The sequence below is a fragment of the Salmo trutta genome, chromosome 10 (assembly GCF_901001165.1).
Source record: "Salmo trutta chromosome 10, fSalTru1.1, whole genome shotgun sequence".
Taxonomy (NCBI): Eukaryota; Metazoa; Chordata; class Actinopteri; order Salmoniformes; family Salmonidae; genus Salmo; species Salmo trutta.
This window is the reverse complement of record NC_042966.1, coordinates 45,325,838-45,346,250: the sequence shown is the minus strand read 5'-3', so window position 1 is coordinate 45,346,250 and position 20,413 is coordinate 45,325,838. Positions and strand designations below refer to the sequence as shown.

Here is a 20,413-nt window from a genome sequence, read left to right as displayed (position 1 = left end):
GTATACAGACAAACTGTCCCTGTTTACCTTGCTCTCTCTGTCCCTCTCCCAGCTTACATGTGTTTCATCCATTTAACAAGAAGAAGACCCTTTTAGGTTAAAACCTTCCACGAAGGGACCACAAGAAGTTAGCAGGAAGTAGTCAGTGTTTACATACGTGTGTTACATTCTAGTCCAGACCAGCCTTCCAGACAGGTCTTATTCCCGTTGTAGTCGCAGGTGTAGTGGCCGAAGAACTCGTCTCGGGGTCGGCAGAACTTGTTGCATCCGAAGCCATAGTAGTGCTCGTCACAGCTGACCCGGATCTGATACTCAAACTGACCAATAGGACCGTTGTGGCTGAGCTTCTGCCACTGATGGCTGGGGTTGATCATCCCAGAGTGGGACGCCTTCTCAATCACCTGACCATCACCACCTAACGGGTTATAGATATACAACCAGTTAGAATATATTAGATATAGATATATAACATGTTAGAATGTATAGCATGACTGGGGTTGATCATCCCACTGTGGGACGCCTTCTCAATCACCTGACCATCACCACCTAACGGGTTATAGATATACAACCAGTTAGAATATATTAGATATACAACCAGTCAGAATATATAGTTAACAGGTTACTGTCCTTACGAGAAAGACTGAATCACTGTTAAAAAGACTGTTGAATGCATGTCTGAGCGTACCCCAGTACGAGTCATTATACCCAGAAAATAATACCCATAATACCCAGAAAATATTACCCATAATACCCAGAAAATATTACCCATAATACCCAGAAAATATTACTCATAATACCAATAATGCCCAGAAAATATTACCCATAATACCCAGAAAATAATACCCAGAAACTATTACACAGAAAATAATACCCATAATACCCAGAAAATATTACCCATAATACCCAGAAAATATTACCCATAATACCCAGAAAATGATACCCATAATACCCAGAAAATGATACCCATAATACCCAGAAAATAATACCCATAATACCCAGAAAATAATACCCATAATACCCAGAAAATGATACCCATAATACCCAGAAAATGATACCCATAATACCCAGAAAATGATACCCATAATACCCATAATACCCAGAACATAATACCCATAATACCCAATGGGCCTCAGGATCTCGTAACGTTATTTATGTGCATTTCAATTGCCATCGATAAAATGCATTTGTGTTTGTTGTCAGTAGCTTATGCCTTCCCATACCATACATTTTTTGGGGAACTTTTATAAACATATATCATACAATTCTACTACACTTTATATGACTGGAGACATTAAACAGAATCTTTATTAATACAACAAATACTGACAAACAGACCAATAAAAACAATGTTGTCCATATAATAGGCCAATGAGAAGGAGAGACACTATGACGTTGTCCATATAATAGACCAATGAGAAGGAGAGACACTATGACGTTGTCCATATAATAGACCAATGAGAAGGAGAGACACTATGACGTTGTCCATATAATAGACCAATGAGAAGGAGAGACACTATGACGTTGTCCATATAATAGACCAATGAGAAGGAGAGACACTATGACGTTGTCCATATAATAGGCCAATGAGAAGGAGAGACACTATGACGTTGTCCATATAATAGACCAATGAGAAGGAGAGACACTACGACGTTGTCCATATAATAGGCCAATGAGAAGGAGAGACACTATGACGTTGTCCATATAATAGGCCAATGAGAAGGAGAGACACTATGACGTTGTCCATATAATAGACCAATGAGAAGGAGAGACACTATGACGTTGTCCATATAATAGGCCAATGAGAAGGAGAGACACTATGACGTTGTCCATATAATAGGCCAATGAGAAGGAGAGACACTATGACGTTGTCCATATAATAGACCAATGAGAAGGAGAGACACTATGACGTTGTCCATATAATAGACCAATGAGAAGGAGAGACACTAATATAACATGACGTTGTCCATATAATAGACCAATGAGAAGGAGAGACACTAATATAATATGATGTTGTCCATATAATAGACCAATGAGAAGGGGAGACACTAACATGTTGTCCATATAATAGACCAATGAGAAGGAGAGACACTATGACGTTGTCCATATAATAGACCAATGAGAAGGAGAGACACTACGACGTTGTCCATATAATAGACCAATGAGAAGGAGAGACACTATGATGTTGTCCATATAATAGGCCAATGAGAAGGAGAGACACTATGACGTTGTCCATATAATAGACCAATGAGAAGGAGAGACACTATGACGTTGTCCATATAATAGACCAATGAGAAGGAGAGACACTATGATGTTGTCCATATAATAGGCCAATGAGAAGGAGAGACACTATGACGTTGTCCATATAATAGGCCAATGAGAAAGAGAGACACTATGACGTTGTCCATATAATAGACCAATGAGAAGGAGAGACACTATGACGTTGTCCATATAATAGACCAATGAGAAGGAGAGACACTAATATAATATGATGTTGTCCATAATAGACCAATGAGAAGGGGAGACACTAACATGTTGTCCATATAATAGACCAATGAGAAGGGGAGACACTAATATAACATGATGTTGTCCATAATAGACCAATGAGAAGGGGAGACACTAATATAATATGATGTTGTCCATATAATAGACCAATGAGAAGGAGAGACACTAGCAGCACTGACCCGACAATGAGAAATAGTGAATATGTGCAGCACCACTCAGCAGGTATATATGGCTGATGCTCTCTGCTGGTGACAATAAGAAAGGCTATAGACTTAAGGTTGTATATGTTAAAATTAGATTAAATTAAGAATAGTCCGGTTGGTGAGAATATTATCAAGTGCTTGTCTAATAGTGAATGAGAGACTGATGAAGTGTGCACAGCCTGCGCAAGAAACAGAGCAGAGCTCATGGCTTTCATAAGAATTTATTCTAATCATTATTGGAGTCGCCTCACGCAGCCTTAGAATGTATTAAAAAAATCTAAACGTAAAGTCTAACATTTGTATCACAAATTAAGTTACATAAATAAACACTAAATGAAGCATATAGGAGGACCGGTATCTTTGACAACCGCTCAACACAGAATAACCACGTGTTCACTCCCTTGGAAATCATTAGGAGAAAATATCCTTTCTGTTTTATTCAGCTTTGTTCAGTTGTATTCTTCATACTATAAAATAACGCCACGGAATTATAAGTAAATCTAGTCTGCTAAATGAACTAGTGTAGCCCCACAGCCAGATGGCACAGCCCTATAAGGACCTGCTAAATGAACTAGTGTAGCCCCACAGCCATATGGCACAGCCCTATCAGGACCTGCTAAATGAACTAGTGTAGCCCCACAGCCAGATGGCACAGCCCTATCAGGACCTGCTAAATGAACTAGTGTAGCCCCACAGCCAGATGGCACAGCCACATCAGGACCTGCTAAATGAACTAGTGTAGCCCACAGCCACATGGCACAGCCCTATCAGGACCTGCTAAATGAACTAGTGTAGCCCACAGCGACATGGCACAGCCAGATCAGGACCTGCTAAATAAACTAGTGTAGCCCCACAGCCACATGGCACAGCCAGATCAGGACCTGCTAAATGAACTAGTGTAGCCCACAGCCACATGGCACAGCCAGATCAGGACCTGCTAAATGAACTAGTGTAGCCCCACAGCCACATGGCACAGCCAGATCAGGACCTGCTAAATGAACTAGTGTAGCCCCACAGCCAGATGGCACAGCCCTATCAGGACCTGCTAAATGAACTAGTGTCGCCCCACAGCCAGATGGCACAGCCCTATCAGGACCTGCTAAATGAACTAGTGTAGCCCACAGCCAGATGGCACAGCCACATCAGGACCTGCTAAATGAACTAGTGTAGCCCACAGCCATATGCCACAGCCCTATCAGGACCTGCTAAATGAACTAGTGTAGCCCACAGCCAGATGGCACAGCCCTATCAGGACCTGCTAAATGAACTAGTGTAGCCCCACAGCCACATGGCACAGCCAGATCAGGACCTGCTAAATGAACTAGTGTAGCCCACAGCCAGATGGCACAGCCCTATCAGGACCTGCTAAATGAACTAGTGTAGCCCCACAGCCATATGGCACAGCCAGATCAGGACCTGCTAAATGAACTAGTGTAGCCCCACAGCCATATGGCACAGCCCTATCAGGACCTGCTAAATGAACTAGTGTAGCCCCACAGCCAGATGGCACAGCCAGATCAGGACCTGCTAAATGAACTAGTGTAGCACACAGCCACATGGCACAGCCAGATCAGGACCTGCTAAATGAACTAGTGTAGCCCCACAGCCACATGGCACAGCCAGATCAGGACCTGCTAAATGAACTAGTGTAGCCCACAGCCACATGGCACAGCCAGATCAGGACTTGCTAAATGAACTAGTGTGTAGCCCCACAGCCACATGGCACAGCCAGATCAGGACCTGCTAAATGAACTAGTGTAGCCCACAGCCACATGGCACAGCCAGATCAGGACCTGCTAAATGAACAAGTGTAGCCCCACAGCCACATGGCACAGCCCTATCAGGACCTGCTAAATGAACTAGTGTAGCCCACAGCCACATGGCACAGCCAGATCAGGACCTGCTAAATGAACTAGTGTAGCCCACAGCCACATGGCACAGCCAGATCAGGACCTGCTAAATGAACTAGTGTAGCCCACAGCCAGATGGCACAGCCCTATCAGGACCTGCTAAATGAACTAGTGTAGCCCACAGCCACATGGCACAGCCAGATCAGGACCTGCTAAATGAACTAGTGTAGCCCACAGCCACATGGCACAGCCAGATCAGGACCTGCTAAATGAACTAGTGTAGCCCACAGCCACATGGCACAGCCACATCAGGACCTGCTAAATGAACTAGTGTCGCCCCACAGCCACATCAGGACCTGCTAAATGAACTAGTGTAGCCCCACAGCCACATCAGGACCTGCTAAATGAACTAGTGTAGCCCCACAGCCACATCAGGACCTGCTAAATGAACTAGTGTAGCCCACAGCCACATCAGGACCTGCTAAATGAACTAGTGTAGTCCACAGCCACATCAGGACCTGCTAAATGAACTAGTGTAGCCCCACAGCCACATCAGGACCTGCTAAATGAACTAGTGTCGCCCACAGCCACATCAGGACCTGCTAAATGAACTAGTGTAGCCCCACAGCCACATCAGGACCTGCTAAATGAACTAGTGTAGCCCACAGCCACATCAGGACCTGCTAAATGAACTAGTGTAGCCCACAGCCATATGGCACAGCCACATCAGGACCTGCTAAATGAACTAGTGTCGCCCCACAGCCACATCAGGACCTGCTAAATGAACTAGTGTAGCCCCACAGCCACATCAGGACCTGCTAAATGAACTAGTGTCGCCCCACAGCCACATCAGGACCTGCTAAATGAACTAGTGTAGCCCACAGCCACATCAGGACCTGCTAAATTAACTAGTGTCGCCCCACAGCCATATGGCACAGCCACATCAGGACCTGCTAAATGAACTAGTGTAGCCCACAGCCATATCAGGACCTAACATCAGGACAATTCAGTGGATGCTATTCTGTTCTTCTGAAATAGAGCACATTTTCTAGATATCATGCATCTTTAGACCTGTCTAAAATAAATAATGGATTTACTGTGATGGTGTAGACTATATTACATGGATTTATTGTGATGGTGTAGGTAGACTATATTACATGGATTTATTGTGAAGGTGTAGACTATATTACATGGATTTATTGTGATGGTGTAGACTATATTACATGGATTTATTGTGATGGTGTAGGTAGACTATTACATGGATTTATTGTGATGGTGTAGACTATATTACATGGATTTATTGTGATGGTGTAGACTATATTACATGGATTTATTGTGATGGTGTAGACTATATTACATGGATTTATTGTGAAGGTGTAGACTATATTACATGGATTTATTGTGATGGTGTAGGTAGACTATATTACATGGATTTATTGTGATGGTGTAGACTATATTACATGGATTTATTGTGAAGGTGTAGACTATATTACATGGATTTATTGTGATGGTGTAGGTAGACTATATTACATGGATTTATTGTGATGGTGTAGGTAGACTATATTACATGGATTTATTGTGATGGTGTAGGTAGACTATATTACATGGATTTATTGTGTTGGTGTAGACTATATTACATGGATTTATTGTGATGGTGTAGACTATATTACATGGATTTATTGTGAAGGTGTAGACTATATTACATGGATTTATTGTGAAGGTGTAGACTATATTACATGGATTTATTGTGATGGTGTAGGTAGACTATATTACATGGATTTATTGTGATGGTGTAGACTATATTACATGGATTTATTGTGAAGGTGTAGACTATATTACATGGATTTATTGTGATGGTGTAGGTAGACTATATTACATGGATTTATTGTGATGGTGTAGGTAGACTATATTACATGGATTTATTGTGATGGTGTAGGTAGACTATATTACATGGATTTATTGTGTTGGTGTAGACTATATTACATGGATTTATTGTGATGGTGTAGACTATATTACATGGATTTATTGTGATGGTGTAGACTATATTACATGGATTATTTTTTTAAATTCTTCAAGCTCTGTTAAATTGGTTGTAGATTATAGCTAGGACAGCCATTTTCCAAAAATATTGCCCCAGATTTTCTTGCCGATGACGAGCATACCCATAACATGATGCAGCCACCATGCTTGAAAATATGAAGAGTGTTGGTCAGTAATGTGTTGTGTTGGATTTGCATGAAGTTTATTTCTTTGCAATTATATTTTAGTGACTTATTGCAAATAGGATTCATGTTTTGGAATATTTTGATTCTGTACAGTCTTCCTTCTTTTCACTCTGTCATTTCGGTTAGTATTATGGAGTAACTACAATGTTGTTGATCCATCCTCAGTTTTCTCCTATCACAGCCATTAAAACCTGTAACTGTTTTGTAATGTCACCATTGGCGTCATGGTGAAATCCCTGAGCGGTTTCCTTCCTCTCTGGCAACTGAGCATCTTTGTAGTGACTGGGTGTATTGATACACCATCCAAAGTGTAATTAATAACTTCATCGTGCTCAAAGGGATATTCAATGTCTGCTTTTTATTGTTATTTTGACCGACCTACCAACAGGTGCCCTTTAGGAGGAATTGGAAAACCTACCTGGTCTTTGTGGTTGAATCAGTGTTTGAAATTCACTGCTCGACTGAGGGACCTGACAGATAATTGTATGTGTGGGGTACAGAGATGAGGTAGTCACTCAAAAATCATGTTAAACACTATTACTGCACACAGAGTGAGTCCATGCAACTTAGGTGAATTGTTAAGCAAATGTTTACTTCTGAATTTATTTAGGCTTTCCATTACAAAGGGGTTAAAAGGTTATTGACTAAAGACGTTTCAGCTTTTACATTTTTTTTATTAAATTGGAGAAACAAATTAAAAACATAATTCCAATTTCACATTACGCGGTATTGTTTGTAGGCCATTAACATAAAATCTCAATTGAATCATTGTAAAATTCAGGCTGTAAAACAACATTTTTAAAAAGTCCAGAGGTGTGATTACTATCTGAAGGCACTGTATACCCACACAGGAAAATCACATTTTTGAGGAACTGGGGTTTTAAAAACAGACAGAGAGGAAAAATCTAGGAGAAAACAGATTAGGGGATTCAGCCAATCACCCCAATCCTTCTAGGAGAAAACAGATTAGGGGATTCAGTCAATCACCCCAATTCTTCTAGGAGAAAACAGATTGGGGGATTCAGCCAATCACCCTCTTCCTTCGCCCATCCATTTGCACTAGTATCCTGAAACTGACCGAGTGTAGGAGCTAATTACATTCTCCGACAGCCAGTTCGACCAAGCCAGCAAGACTTTTTTTATTTAACCAGGTAGGCAAGTTGAGAACAAGTTCTCATTTACAATTGCGACCTGGCCAAGATAAAGCAAAGCAGTTCGACACATACAACAACACAGAGTTACACATGGAGTAAAACAAACATACAGTAGAAAAATAAGTCTATATACAATGTGAGCAAATGAGGTGAGATAAGGGAGGTAAAGGCAATAAATAGGCCATGGTGGCGAAGTAAATACAATATAGCAATTAAAACACTGGATTGGTAGATTTGACAGTAGATGAATGTGCAAAGTAGAAATACTGGGGTGCAAAGGAGCAAAATAAATAAATAAATAAATAAATAAATACAGTAGGGGAAGAGGTAGTTGTTTGACTGCAGACTCCAGAGCTAAATGGTATCCCAAAACGCACCAAGATGGGGGGGGGTTTTGCACAATTTTGTACAAAATAACGGAAGCCTGATAATTTATAATAATATTGTTTGTTTTTAGCCGATTTCAAAGCTTGACACGTAACACTTCAGAAATGAAATGTTCTGAGGTTTAGGCCTATCAGACAAGAGGGAATGTTGAACTGTCACTGAGGTTTAGGCCTATCAGACAAGAGGGAATGTTGAACTGTCACTGAGGTTTAGGCCTATCAGACAAGAGGGAATGTTGAACTGTCACTGAGGTTTAGGCCTATCAGACAAGAGGGAATGTTGAACTGTCACTGAGGTTTAGGCCTATCAGACAAGAGGGAATGTTGAACTGTCACTGAGGTTTAGGCCTATCAGACAAGAGGGAATGTTGAACTGTCACAGAGGGAATTTGTTCATTTGAATTCCATGTTAGTTTTATTATTTAACAGTGGAACATGAATTGCATCATTCAAGTCACGTACGTCCCAAAGTTGACGGGTTTAATTGATCCCTTCGCCACAAAAAAAAAAAGTCTCCCTCAGAGTTGTCAGAAACACGTGAAAACGGAGGGGCGAGGAGGTGGTTTGAGAGAGGCTGCCCTCTCTCCTTTCTCATGCTCTTCCTCTACCTTCGTTCTCTCTCTCTCAACACATAGCAAAAGCATGTGGCATTCCTCTCTCCCCATTCTCTCCATCCCTCTTGCTGGCTTGTGGCAGCCCTCTCCACTCTCTCGTTCTCTCCATCCCTCTCGCTGGCTTGTGGCACCCTTCTTAAATCAAATTGTATTTGTCACATGCGCCAAATACAACAGGTTTCACCTTACAGTGAAATGCTTACTTACTAGCCTTTAACCAACAATGTAGTTTTAAGAAAATAGCTAAAATAAAAAGTAAGAAAAGAATAACAAATAATTAAAGAGCAGCAGTAAATAACAATAACGGGGCTATATACAGGGGGTACCGGTACAGAGTCAATGTGGAGACTATATACAGGGTATTACGGTACAGAGTCAATGTGGAGGCTATATACAGGGTATTACGGTACAGAGTCAATGTGGAGGCTATATACAGGGGTTACCGGTACAGAGTCAATGTGGAGGCTATATACAGGGTATTACGGTACAGAGTCAATGTGGAGGCTATATACAGGTGGTACCGGTACAGAGTCAATGTGGAGGCTATATACAGGGGGTACCGGTACAGAGTCAATGTGGAGGCTATATACAGGGTATTACGGTACAGAGTCAATGTGGAGGCTATATACAGGAGGTACCGGTACAGAGTCAATGTGGAGGCTATATACAGGGGGTACCGGTACAGAGTCAATGTGGAGGCTATATACAGGGTATTACGGTACAGAGTCAATGTGGAGGCTATATACAGGGGGTACCGGTACAGAGTCAATGTGGAGGCTATATACAGGGGGGTACCGGTACAGAGTCAATGTGGAGGCTATATAAAGGGTATTACGGTACAGAGTCAATGTGGAGGCTATATACAGGGGGTACCGGTACAGAGTCAATGTGGAGGCTATATACAGGGGGGTACCGGTACAGAGTCAATGTGGAGGCTATATACAGGGTATTACGGTACAGAGTCAATGTGGAGGCTATATACAGGTGGTACCGGTACAGAGTCAATGTGGAGGCTATATACAGGGGGTACCGGTACAGAGTCAATGTGGAGGCTATATACAGGGTATTACGGTACAGAGTCAATGTGGAGGCTATATACAGGAGGTACCGGTACAGAGTCAATGTGGAGGCTATATACAGGGGGTACCGGTACAGAGTCAATGTGGAGGCTATATACAGGGTATTACGGTACAGAGTCAATGTGGAGGCTATATACAGGGGGTACCGGTACAGAGTCAATGTGGAGGCTATATACAGGGGGTACCGGTACAGAGTCAATGTGGAGGCTATATACAGGGTATTACGGTACAGAGTCAATGTGGAGGCTATATACAGGGGGTACCGGTACAGAGTCAATGTGGAGGCTATATACAGGGGGTACCGGTACAGAGTCAATGTGGAGGCTATATACAGGGGGTACCGGTACAGAGTCAATGTGGAGGCTATATACAGGGGGTACCGGTACAGAGTCAATGTGGAGGCTATATACAGGGGGTACCGGTACAGAGTCAATGTGGAGGCTATATACAGGGGGTACCGGTACAGAGTCAATGTGGAGGCTATATACAGGGGGGTACCGGTACAGAGTCAATGTGGAGGCTATATACAGGGTGCACCGGTACAGAGTCAATGTGGAGGCTATATACAGGGGGTACCGGTACAGAGTCAATGTGGAGGCTATATACAGGGAGTACCGGTACAGAGTCAATGTGGAGGCTATATACAGGGGTTACCGGTACAGAGTCAATGTGGAGGCTATATACAGGGGTTACCGGTACAGAGTCAATGTGGAGGCTATATACAGGGGGTACCGGTACAGAGTCAATGTGGAGGCTATATACAGGGGGTACCGGTACAGAGTCAATGTGGAGGCTATATACAGGGGGTACCGGTACAGAGTCAATGTGGAGGCTATATACAGGGGGTACCGGTACAGAGTCAATGTGGACGCTATAAACAAGGGGTACCGGTACAGAGTCAATGTGGAGGCTATAAACAGGGGGTACCGGTACAGAGTCAATGTGGAGGCTATATACAGGGGGTACCGGTACAGAGTCAATGTGGAGGCTATATACAGGGGGTACCGGTACAGAGTCAATGTGGACGCTATAAACAGGAGGACTTGGTGGTTCGGTACCACTTGCCGTGCGGTAGCAGAGAGAACAGTCTATGACTTGGGTGGCTGGAGTCAATTTTTAGGGCCTTCCTCTGACACCGCCTGGTATAGAGGTCCTGGATGGCAGGAAGCTTGGCCCCAGTTATGTACTGGGACATACGCACTACCCTCTGTAGTGCCTTGCGGTCGGAGTCCGAGCAGTAGTCATACCAGGCAGTGATGCAACCCATCAGGATGCTTTCAATTGTGCAGCTGTAAAACCTTTTGAGGATCTGAGGACCATGCCATATCTTTTCAATCTCTTGAGGGGGAAAAGGTTTTGTCGTGCCCTCTTCACGACTGTCTTGGTGTGCTTGGACAATATTAGTTTGTTGGTGATGTGGACGAAAAGGAACTTGAAGCTCTCAACCTGCTCCACTACAGCCCTATCAATGAGAATGGGGACGTCCTCGGTCCTCTTTTTCTTGTAGTCCACATCTCCTTTGTCTTGATCACGTTGAGGGAGAGGTTGTTGTCCTGGCACCACACGGTCAGGTCTCTGACCTCCTCCCTATAGGCTGTCTCATCATTGATCAGGCCAACCACTGTTGTGTCATCGGCAAATGATGTGCCTAGCCGTGCGGTCATGAGTGAACAGGAAGTACAGGAGGGGACTGAGTAAGCACCCCTGAGGGGCCCCCGTGTTGAGGATCAGCGTGGCAGATGTGTTGTTACCTACCCTTACCACCTGGGGGCGGCCCGTCAGGAAGTCCAGGATCTAGTTGCAGAGGAAGGTGTTTAGTCCCAGGATCCTTAGCTTAGTGATGAGCTTTGATGGCACTATGGTGTTGAACTCTGAGCTGGAGTCAATGAATAGCATTGTCACATAGGTCCAGATGGGAAAGAGCAGTGTGGAGTACAATAGAGACTGCATCATCTGTGGATCTGTTGGGGCGGTATGCAAATTGGAGTGGGTCCAGGGTTTCTGGGATGATGGTGTTGATGTGAGCCATGACCAGCCTTTCAAACCACTTGATGGCTACAGAAGTGAGTGCTACAGGTCAGTAGTCATTTAGGCAGGTTACCTAAGTGTTCTTGGGCACAGGGACTATGGTGGTCTGCTTGAAACATGTTGTAATTACAGACTCAGACAGAGAGAGGTTGAAAATGTCAGTGAAGACTCTTGCCAGTTGGTCAGCGCATGCTCTGAGTACACGTCCTGGTTATCTGTCTGGCCCTGCGGCCTTGTGAATGTTGACCTGTTTAAAGGTCTTACATTGGCTGCAAAGAGCGTGATCACACAGTCATCCGGAACAGCTGATGCCCTCATGCATGTTTCAGTGTTACTTGCGTCGAAGCGAGCATAGAAGTTATTTAGCTCATATGGTAGACTCGTGTCACTGGGCAGCTCGCGGCTGTGCTTCCCTTTGTAGTCTGTAATGGTTTGCAAGTCCTGCCACATCTGACGAGCGTCGGAGCCGGTGTAGTACGACTTGACCTTAGTCCTGTATTGATGCGTTGTCTGTTTGATGGTTCATCGGAGGGCATAGTGGGATTTCTTATAAGCTTCCGGGTTAGAGTCCCGCTCCTTGAAAGCAGCAGCTCTAGCCTTTAGCTCAGTGCGAATGTTGCAGTCACTGTGGGGATGACGTCATCGATGCACTTATTGATGAAGCCAGTGACTGATGTGGTGTACTCCTCAATGCCATCAGAAGAATCCCGGAACATATTCCAGTCTGTGCAGCAAAACAGTCCTGTAGTTTAGCATCTGCTTCATCTGACTGACTGAGTCACTGGTGCTTCCTGCTTTCATTTTTGCTTGTAAGCAGGAATCAGGACGTTAGAATTATGGTCAGATTTGCCAAATGGAGGGCGAGCTTTGTACGCGTCTCTGTGTGTGGAGAAAAGGTGGTCTAGAGTTTTTTTCCTTCTGGTTGCATATTTGCATATAAAAATTGATTTAAGTTTCCCTGCATTAAAGTCCCCAGCCACTAGGAGCACCGCCTCTGGGTGAGCGTTTTCCTGTTTGCTTATGGCGGTATATAGCTCATTGAGTGCAGTTTTAGTGTCAGTATCGCTCTGTGGTGCTATGTAGACAGCTACGAAAAATACAGATGAAAACGCTCTAGGTAGATAGTGTGGTCTACAGCTTATCATGAGATACTCTACCTCAGGCGAGCAAAACTTTGATACTTCCTTAGATATCGTGCACCAGTTGTTGTTTACAAATATGCATAGGCCCCCGCCCCGTGTCTTACCAGAGGCTGCTGTTCTATCCTGCCGGTACAGTGTATAACCCGCCAGCTGTATGTTCTAAAGGTCGTCGTTCAGCCACGACTCAGTGAAACATAAGATATTACAGTTTTTAATTCCCCGTTAGTAGGATGTATGTGCTTTCAGTTCATCCCATTTATTTTCCAGTGATTGAACGTTAGTTAATAGTTCGGATAGCAAAGACAGATTAGCCACTCGTCGCCTGATCCTCGCAAGGCACCCCGATCTCTTTCTGCGTAATCTCCGTTTCCTTCTCCAGCGAATGACGGGGATGAGGGCCTGTACGGGTGTTTGGAGTATATCCTTCCCGTCCGACTCATTAAAGAAAAATGATTCGCCCAATTCAAGGGGAGCAATTGCTGTTCTTATGCCCAAAAGCTCTTTCCGGTCATAAGAGACGGTAGCAGCAACATTATGTACAAAATAAAAAAGTTACAAAAACAATGCGAAAAAACAAAAAAACAGTTGGTTAAGAACCAATAAAACAGCAGCCATCCCATCCGGAGCCATCTTCTCTTCTCTCCCATTTGCTGATACTCGAAAGAGAAAGAGACCGCGATACGGCGGCGGGTAAATATTCTAATAACCCCTCTTGGCACAATCACTGGAGAACAAACTGGATGAGCTCCGTTCGAGACCATCCTATCAACAGGATATGAAGAACTGTAATATCCTATGTTTCACGGAGTCGTGGCTGAACAAGGACATGGATAATATTCCAGCTGTTTTTTTCTATACAGGAGAGAACATCTGGTGGTGTGTCTCTATTAACAACAGTTGGTGTCTAATGTTAAGGAAGTCTCAAGTCTCTGCTCGACTGAGTTCTAACACCTTGTGATAAGCTGTCGACTATACTACACTAAACAAAAATATAAAACACAACCTGTAAAGACTTGGTTTCATGAGCTGAAATAAAAAAAATTGCCAGAAATATTCCATATGCACAATTTTTCTTTTTCAAGCTTTAAACATGCATTCCAGGTGACTACCTCTTGAAGCTGGTTGAGAGAATGCCAAGAGTTTGCAAAGCTGTCAAGGCAAAGGGTGGCTACTTTGAAGAAACTCAAAATATAAATATATTTTGATTTATTTAACACTTTTTTTTGGTTACTACATGATTCCATATGTGTTATTCCATAGTTTTGATTGAACAATGTTTAATTTATTTAATTAAAAACCCTTGAATGAGGTTTTCTAAAACTTTTGAAAGGTAGTATATGTATGCTGTAGTGTTACGATGTCCCTTCACTGGAACTAAGGGGCCCAAACCATGAAAAACAGCCCCAGACCATTATTCCCCCTCCACCAAACTTTACAGTTGGCACTATGCATTGGGGCAGGTAGTGTTCTCGTGGCATAAGCCAAACCCAGATGTGTCTGTCGGACTGCCAGATGGTGAAGCACAATTCATCACTCCAGGTACTGCGTTTCCACTGCTCCGGAGTCCAATTGCTTTACACCACCCCAGCTGACATTTGGCATTGCGCATGGTGATTTTAGGCTTGTGTGCGGCTGCTCGGCCACGGAAAACCCATTTGATGAAGCTCTCAACGAACAGTTATTGTGCTGACGTTGCTTCCAGAGGCAGTTCGGAACTCGGTAGTGAGTGTTGCAACCGAGGACAGACAATTTTAAATACACCACGCGCTTCAGCGGTCCCTTTCTGTGAGCTTGTGTGTCCTACCACTTTGCAGCTGAGCCGTTGTTGCTCCTAGACATTTCCAATTCACAATAGCAGCACTTACAGTTGACTGGGGAAGCTCCAGCAGGACAGAAATTTGATGAATCGACTTGTTGGAAAGGTGGCATCCGATATGACGGTTGAACGTCACTGACCTCTTCAGAAAAGCCATTCTACTGCCAATGTTTGTCTATGGAGATTGCGTGGCTGTGTGCGCAGCTGTGTGCTCGATATATTTTTTTTATAACCCACATCCACGCACACAGCATGAACTATATATATATATATATATATATATATAGTTTTACAGCTTTTCTGCTACATTTTACATACATGGTACTTTTATATACATCAGTCACATAACAATAATACATTACCAAACATAAACTCTTTAATCCCCCCCCTCAGCCCATCCCACCTATCACCATAGACCACCCTCGTTTGGTTTCCACGCGCCATATATTTTTCAATCGTGCTGTGATGTTTTACATGATATTTTTTTTTACCTTTCTGATCGTATATTATCTACAGATTGTGAGCTAAAGATGAAAACCTTTCCTACCAGTATAATTATATTATTTATTGACTGACTAGTGTTTTTTTCCAGATCGCCCAACACTGCTAATTGTAAGGTTGATGTTAAGTGAATGTTGTGTGTTTTTTTTTAACCCCTTCCTGAACCTGTGATCAGAAACAAGCTACATAGGGACAATACCAGAATACATGATCTATTGATTCTGTCCCTTCGCAGCAACATCTACAGAGCTGAGATTGTTGTATGCCCCATATAACTTGGAAGGATGTCCTTATTTATTTATTTATTTATTTATTTATTTATTTCATACATACATACATACATACATACATACATACATACATACATACATACATACATACATACATACATACATACATACATACATACATACATACATACATACATACATACATACATAGTATATTTCTTTCTCTCAGGTTTATAATATGACTGGCATCATAACATCTCTCTCTGCCATATCCTGGTTGCTCTCATATACTGCCCTCCCCACCGCCCTCCCCACTGCCCCTCCCACTGCCTGCCTCCCTTTCTCTCTCCCCCCCTGACTGGTGACAAAGCCACACTCGCCACAGCCACCAGTAATTACAGAGCGAGACTGACACCAGAAACCACAGTCACATCCAGCCAGGACTCCTGCCAATCAACACTCAGCACTTTCTTCTACTTCACTCACTGTACTCTGTCTTTCTCATAAACAGGCCACTCTCCCACACAGACACTCTGTCCTTCTCATAAACAGGCCACTCTCCCACACAGACACTCTGTCCTTCTCATAAACAGGCCACTCTCCCACACAGACACTCTGTCCTTCTCATAAACAGGCCACTCTCCCACACAGACACTCTGTCCTTCTCATAAACAGGCCACTCTCCCACACAGACACTCTGTCCTTCTCATAAACAGGCCACTCTCCCACACAGACACTCTGTCCTTCTCATAAACAGGCCACTCTCCCACACAGACGCTCTGTCCTTCTCATAAACAGGCCACTCTCCCACACAGACACTCTGTCCTTCTCATAAACAGGCCACTCTCCCACACAGACACTCTGTCCTTCTCATAAACAGGCCACTCTCCCACACAGACACTCTGTCCTTCTCATAAACAGGCCACTCTCCCATGCAGACACACTCGTTTGTACACACAGGCTACAAACAAGACAAGTCAAGAGTTAAGTCACACACACACACACACACACACACACACACACACACACACACACACACACACACAGAGGAAAACATGCCAAAAGTCAAGCTTTTACACAAGTAGCTACCGGGCAAATACTTGGTAACGGAATTAAACCGAGACTCAGATTTTTCACTTTAAAATGTATATACAGACTGACCCAGAGAGAGACAGACATACACACTACACACACACTCTACACACACTCTACACACACTCACACTCTACACACATGTACATTATAATAATGTTGTATGGTGGTATTAGACATGCTGTATTGTAGATATGTAGTGGTGTGATAATGCTGTATTATAGATATGTAGTGGTGTGATAATGTTGTATTGTAGATATGTAGAGGTGTGATAATGCTGTATTGTAGATATGTAGTGGGGTAATAATGCTGTATTGTAGATATGTAGTGGGGTAATAATGCTGTATTGTAGATATGTAGTGGGGTAATAATGCTGTATTGTAGATATGTAGTGGTGTGATAATGCTGTATTGTAGATATGTAGGGGTGGGATAATGCTGTATTGTAGATATGTAGGGGTGGGATAATGCTGTATTGTAGATATGTAGTGGGGTAATAATGCTGTATTGTAGATATGTAGTGGGGTAATAATGCTGTATTGTAGATATGTAGTGGTGTGATAATGCTGTATTGTAGATATGTAGGGGTGGGATAATGCTGTATTGTAGATATGTAGGGGTGGGATAATGCTGTATTGTAGATATGTAGTGGTGTGATAATGCTGTATTATAGATATGTAGTGGGGTAATAATGCTGTATTGTAGATATGTAGTGGTGTGATAATGTTGTTTTTGCTAAAAATGTTGATTAGAAACTAATGCGGATCCATAATAATCCCCTTAACGATGTATTGAATACAAAGAGTTATGTTTGGGGCAAATCCAAAACAACAGAGTACCACTCTTCATTTCTTCAAGCATAGTGGTTGCTGAATCATGTTTTGGGTATGCTGATCATTGGCAAGGACTAGGGAGTTTTTTTTAGGAGAAAAAAAACTAAACAAAATGGACAACAGTTAAGCACAGACAAAACCCCTAGAGGAAAACCTGCTTCGGTCCGCTATACACCAGAGACAAGAGATTAATTCACCTTTCAGCAGGACAATCACCTAAAAAACACAAAGGAGTTGCTTAAAATGACGACATTGGATGTTCCATAGTGACCAAGTCACAGTTCTGACTTACTACATAACGACGTCACAGTTCTGACTTATTATTATATAACAACGTGAACACGGATCTCTGACGTCGATCAACAAACACTTGACAGAACTCGAAGAATTAAAAAATATAAAAATTAAATGTGGAAATATTATACAATCCAGGTGTGCAAAAGCTCTTAGAGAGACGAACTCAGGGACACTAACCCAGCATGCAGTGTGTATATTGAGGGACACTAACCCAGCATGCAGTGTGTATATTGAGGGACACTAACCCAGCATGCAGTGTGTATATTGAGGGACACTAACCCAGCATGCAGTGTGTATATTGAGGGACACTAACCCAGCATGCAGTGTGTGTATATTGAGGGACACTAACCCAGCATGCAGTGTGTGTATATTGAGGGACACTAACCCAGCATGCAGTGTGTGTATATTGAGGGACACTAACCCAGCATGCAGTGTGTGTATATTGAGGGACACTAACCCAGCATGCAGTGTGTGTATATTGAGGGACACTAACCCAGCATGCAGTGTGTGTATATTGAGGGACACTAACCCAGCATGCAGTGTGTGTATATTGAGGGACACTAACCCAGCATGCAGTGTGTGTATATTGAGGGACACTAACCCAGCATGCAGTGTGTGTATATTGAGGGACACTAACCCAGCATGCAGTGTGTATATTGAGGGACACTAACCCAGCATGCAGTGTGTATATTGAGGGACACTAACCCAGCATGCAGTGTGTGTATATTGAGGGACACTAACCCAGCATGCAGTGTGTGTATATTGAGGGACACTAACCCAGCATGCAGTGTGTGTATATTGAGGGACACTAACCCAGCATGCAGTGTGTGTATATTGAGGGACACTAACCCAGCATGCAGTGTGTGTATATTGAGGGACACTAACCCAGCATGCAGTGTGTGTATATTGAGGGACACTAACCCAGCATGCAGTGTTTGTATATTGAGGGACACTAACCCAGCATGCAGTGTGTGTATATTGAGGGACACTAACCCAGCATGCAGTGTGTATATTGAGGGACACTAACACAGCATGCAGTGTGTATATTGAGGGACACTAACCCAGCATGCAGTGTGTATATTGAGGGACACTAACCCAGCATGCAGTGTGTGTATATTGAGGGACACTAACCCAGCATGCAGTGTGTATATTGAGGGACACTAACCCAGCATGCAGTGTGTGTATATTGAGGGACACTAACCCAGCATGCAGTGTGTGTATATTGAGGGACACTAACCCAGCATGCAGTGTGTGTATTGAGGGACACTAACCCAGCATGCAGTGTGTGTATTGAGGGACACTAACCCAGCATGCAGTGTGTATATTGAGGGACACTAACCCAGCATGCAGTGTGTATATTGAGGGACACTAACCCAGCATGCAGTGTGTATATTGAGGGACACTAACCCAGCATGCAGTGTGTATATTGAGGGACACTAACCCAGCATGCAGTGTGTATATTGAGGGACACTAACCCAGCATGCAGTGTGTATATTGAGGGACACTAACCCAGCATGCAGTGTGTATATTGAGGGACACTAACCCAGCATGCAGTGTGTATATTGAGGGACACTAACCCAGCATGCAGTGTGTATATTGAGGGACACTAACCCAGCATGCAGTGTGTATATTGAGGGACACTAACCCAGCATGCAGTGTGTATATTGAGGGACACTAACCCAGCATGCAGTGTGTATATTCAGCGGTCTTTTCACAGCAAAACCCTAATAGGTCTCTGCGGAACGATAGTAAATAAAGCAGAGAGATCTTGACCTCAAACTGACCTGCAGGCATCAGGTTAACAAACTAAAACACTGGAACAGGGAAACTCCTCTACTGAGCTACTTCCAGCAGGTAAACACAGCCAGCACAGCCAACACAGCCAGGGACATGGCTACCTTCTCTAGCTGGGGTCAGGGGTCATCAGAATGCTGCAAACATAAACTTTCACCTCCAACAAACAAAACCAGCAGGTATCCACCAGAACCACAGCATAGCCTAACAGCGACAGACACTTTAAAATGTGTGATTATCATGTTGACATGACATTGTGTTTAATGCCAACTAGTGACCTCTTCCCAACTGGGGACCTCTTCCCAACGGCCAACTGGTGACCTCTTCCCAACGGCCAACTAGTGACCTCTTCCCAACGGCCAACTAGTGACCTCTTCCCAACGGCCAACTAGTGACCTCTTCCCAACTGGTGACCTCTCCCCAACTGGTGACCTCTCCCCAACTGGTGACCTCTCCCCAACTGGTGACCTCTCCCCAACTGGTGACCTCTCCCCAACTGGTGACCTCTTCCCAACGGCCAACTAGTGACCTCTTCCCAACTGGTGACCCCTTCCCAACTGGTGACCCCTTCCCAACTGGTGACCCCTTCCCAACGGCCAACTGGTGACCTCTTCCCAACTGGTGACCCCTTCCCAACTGGTGACCCCTTCCCAACTAGTGACCTCTTC

The 20,413-nt window shown here is 43.6% G+C and overlaps 1 protein-coding gene across 1 annotated transcript in view; it reads right to left on the bottom strand.

Moving 5' to 3' along the window:
• The window catches only part of LOC115200905 (protein jagged-1b-like), a 91,068-nt gene that overhangs the window by 49,177 nt on the left and 21,478 nt on the right, over positions 1–20,413 (bottom strand). The window contains exon 4 of the mRNA XM_029764019.1: positions 158–415. Within this exon, the coding sequence (XP_029619879.1) occupies positions 158–415 (258 nt within the window). The remainder of the gene's footprint in view (positions 1–157; positions 416–20,413) is intronic.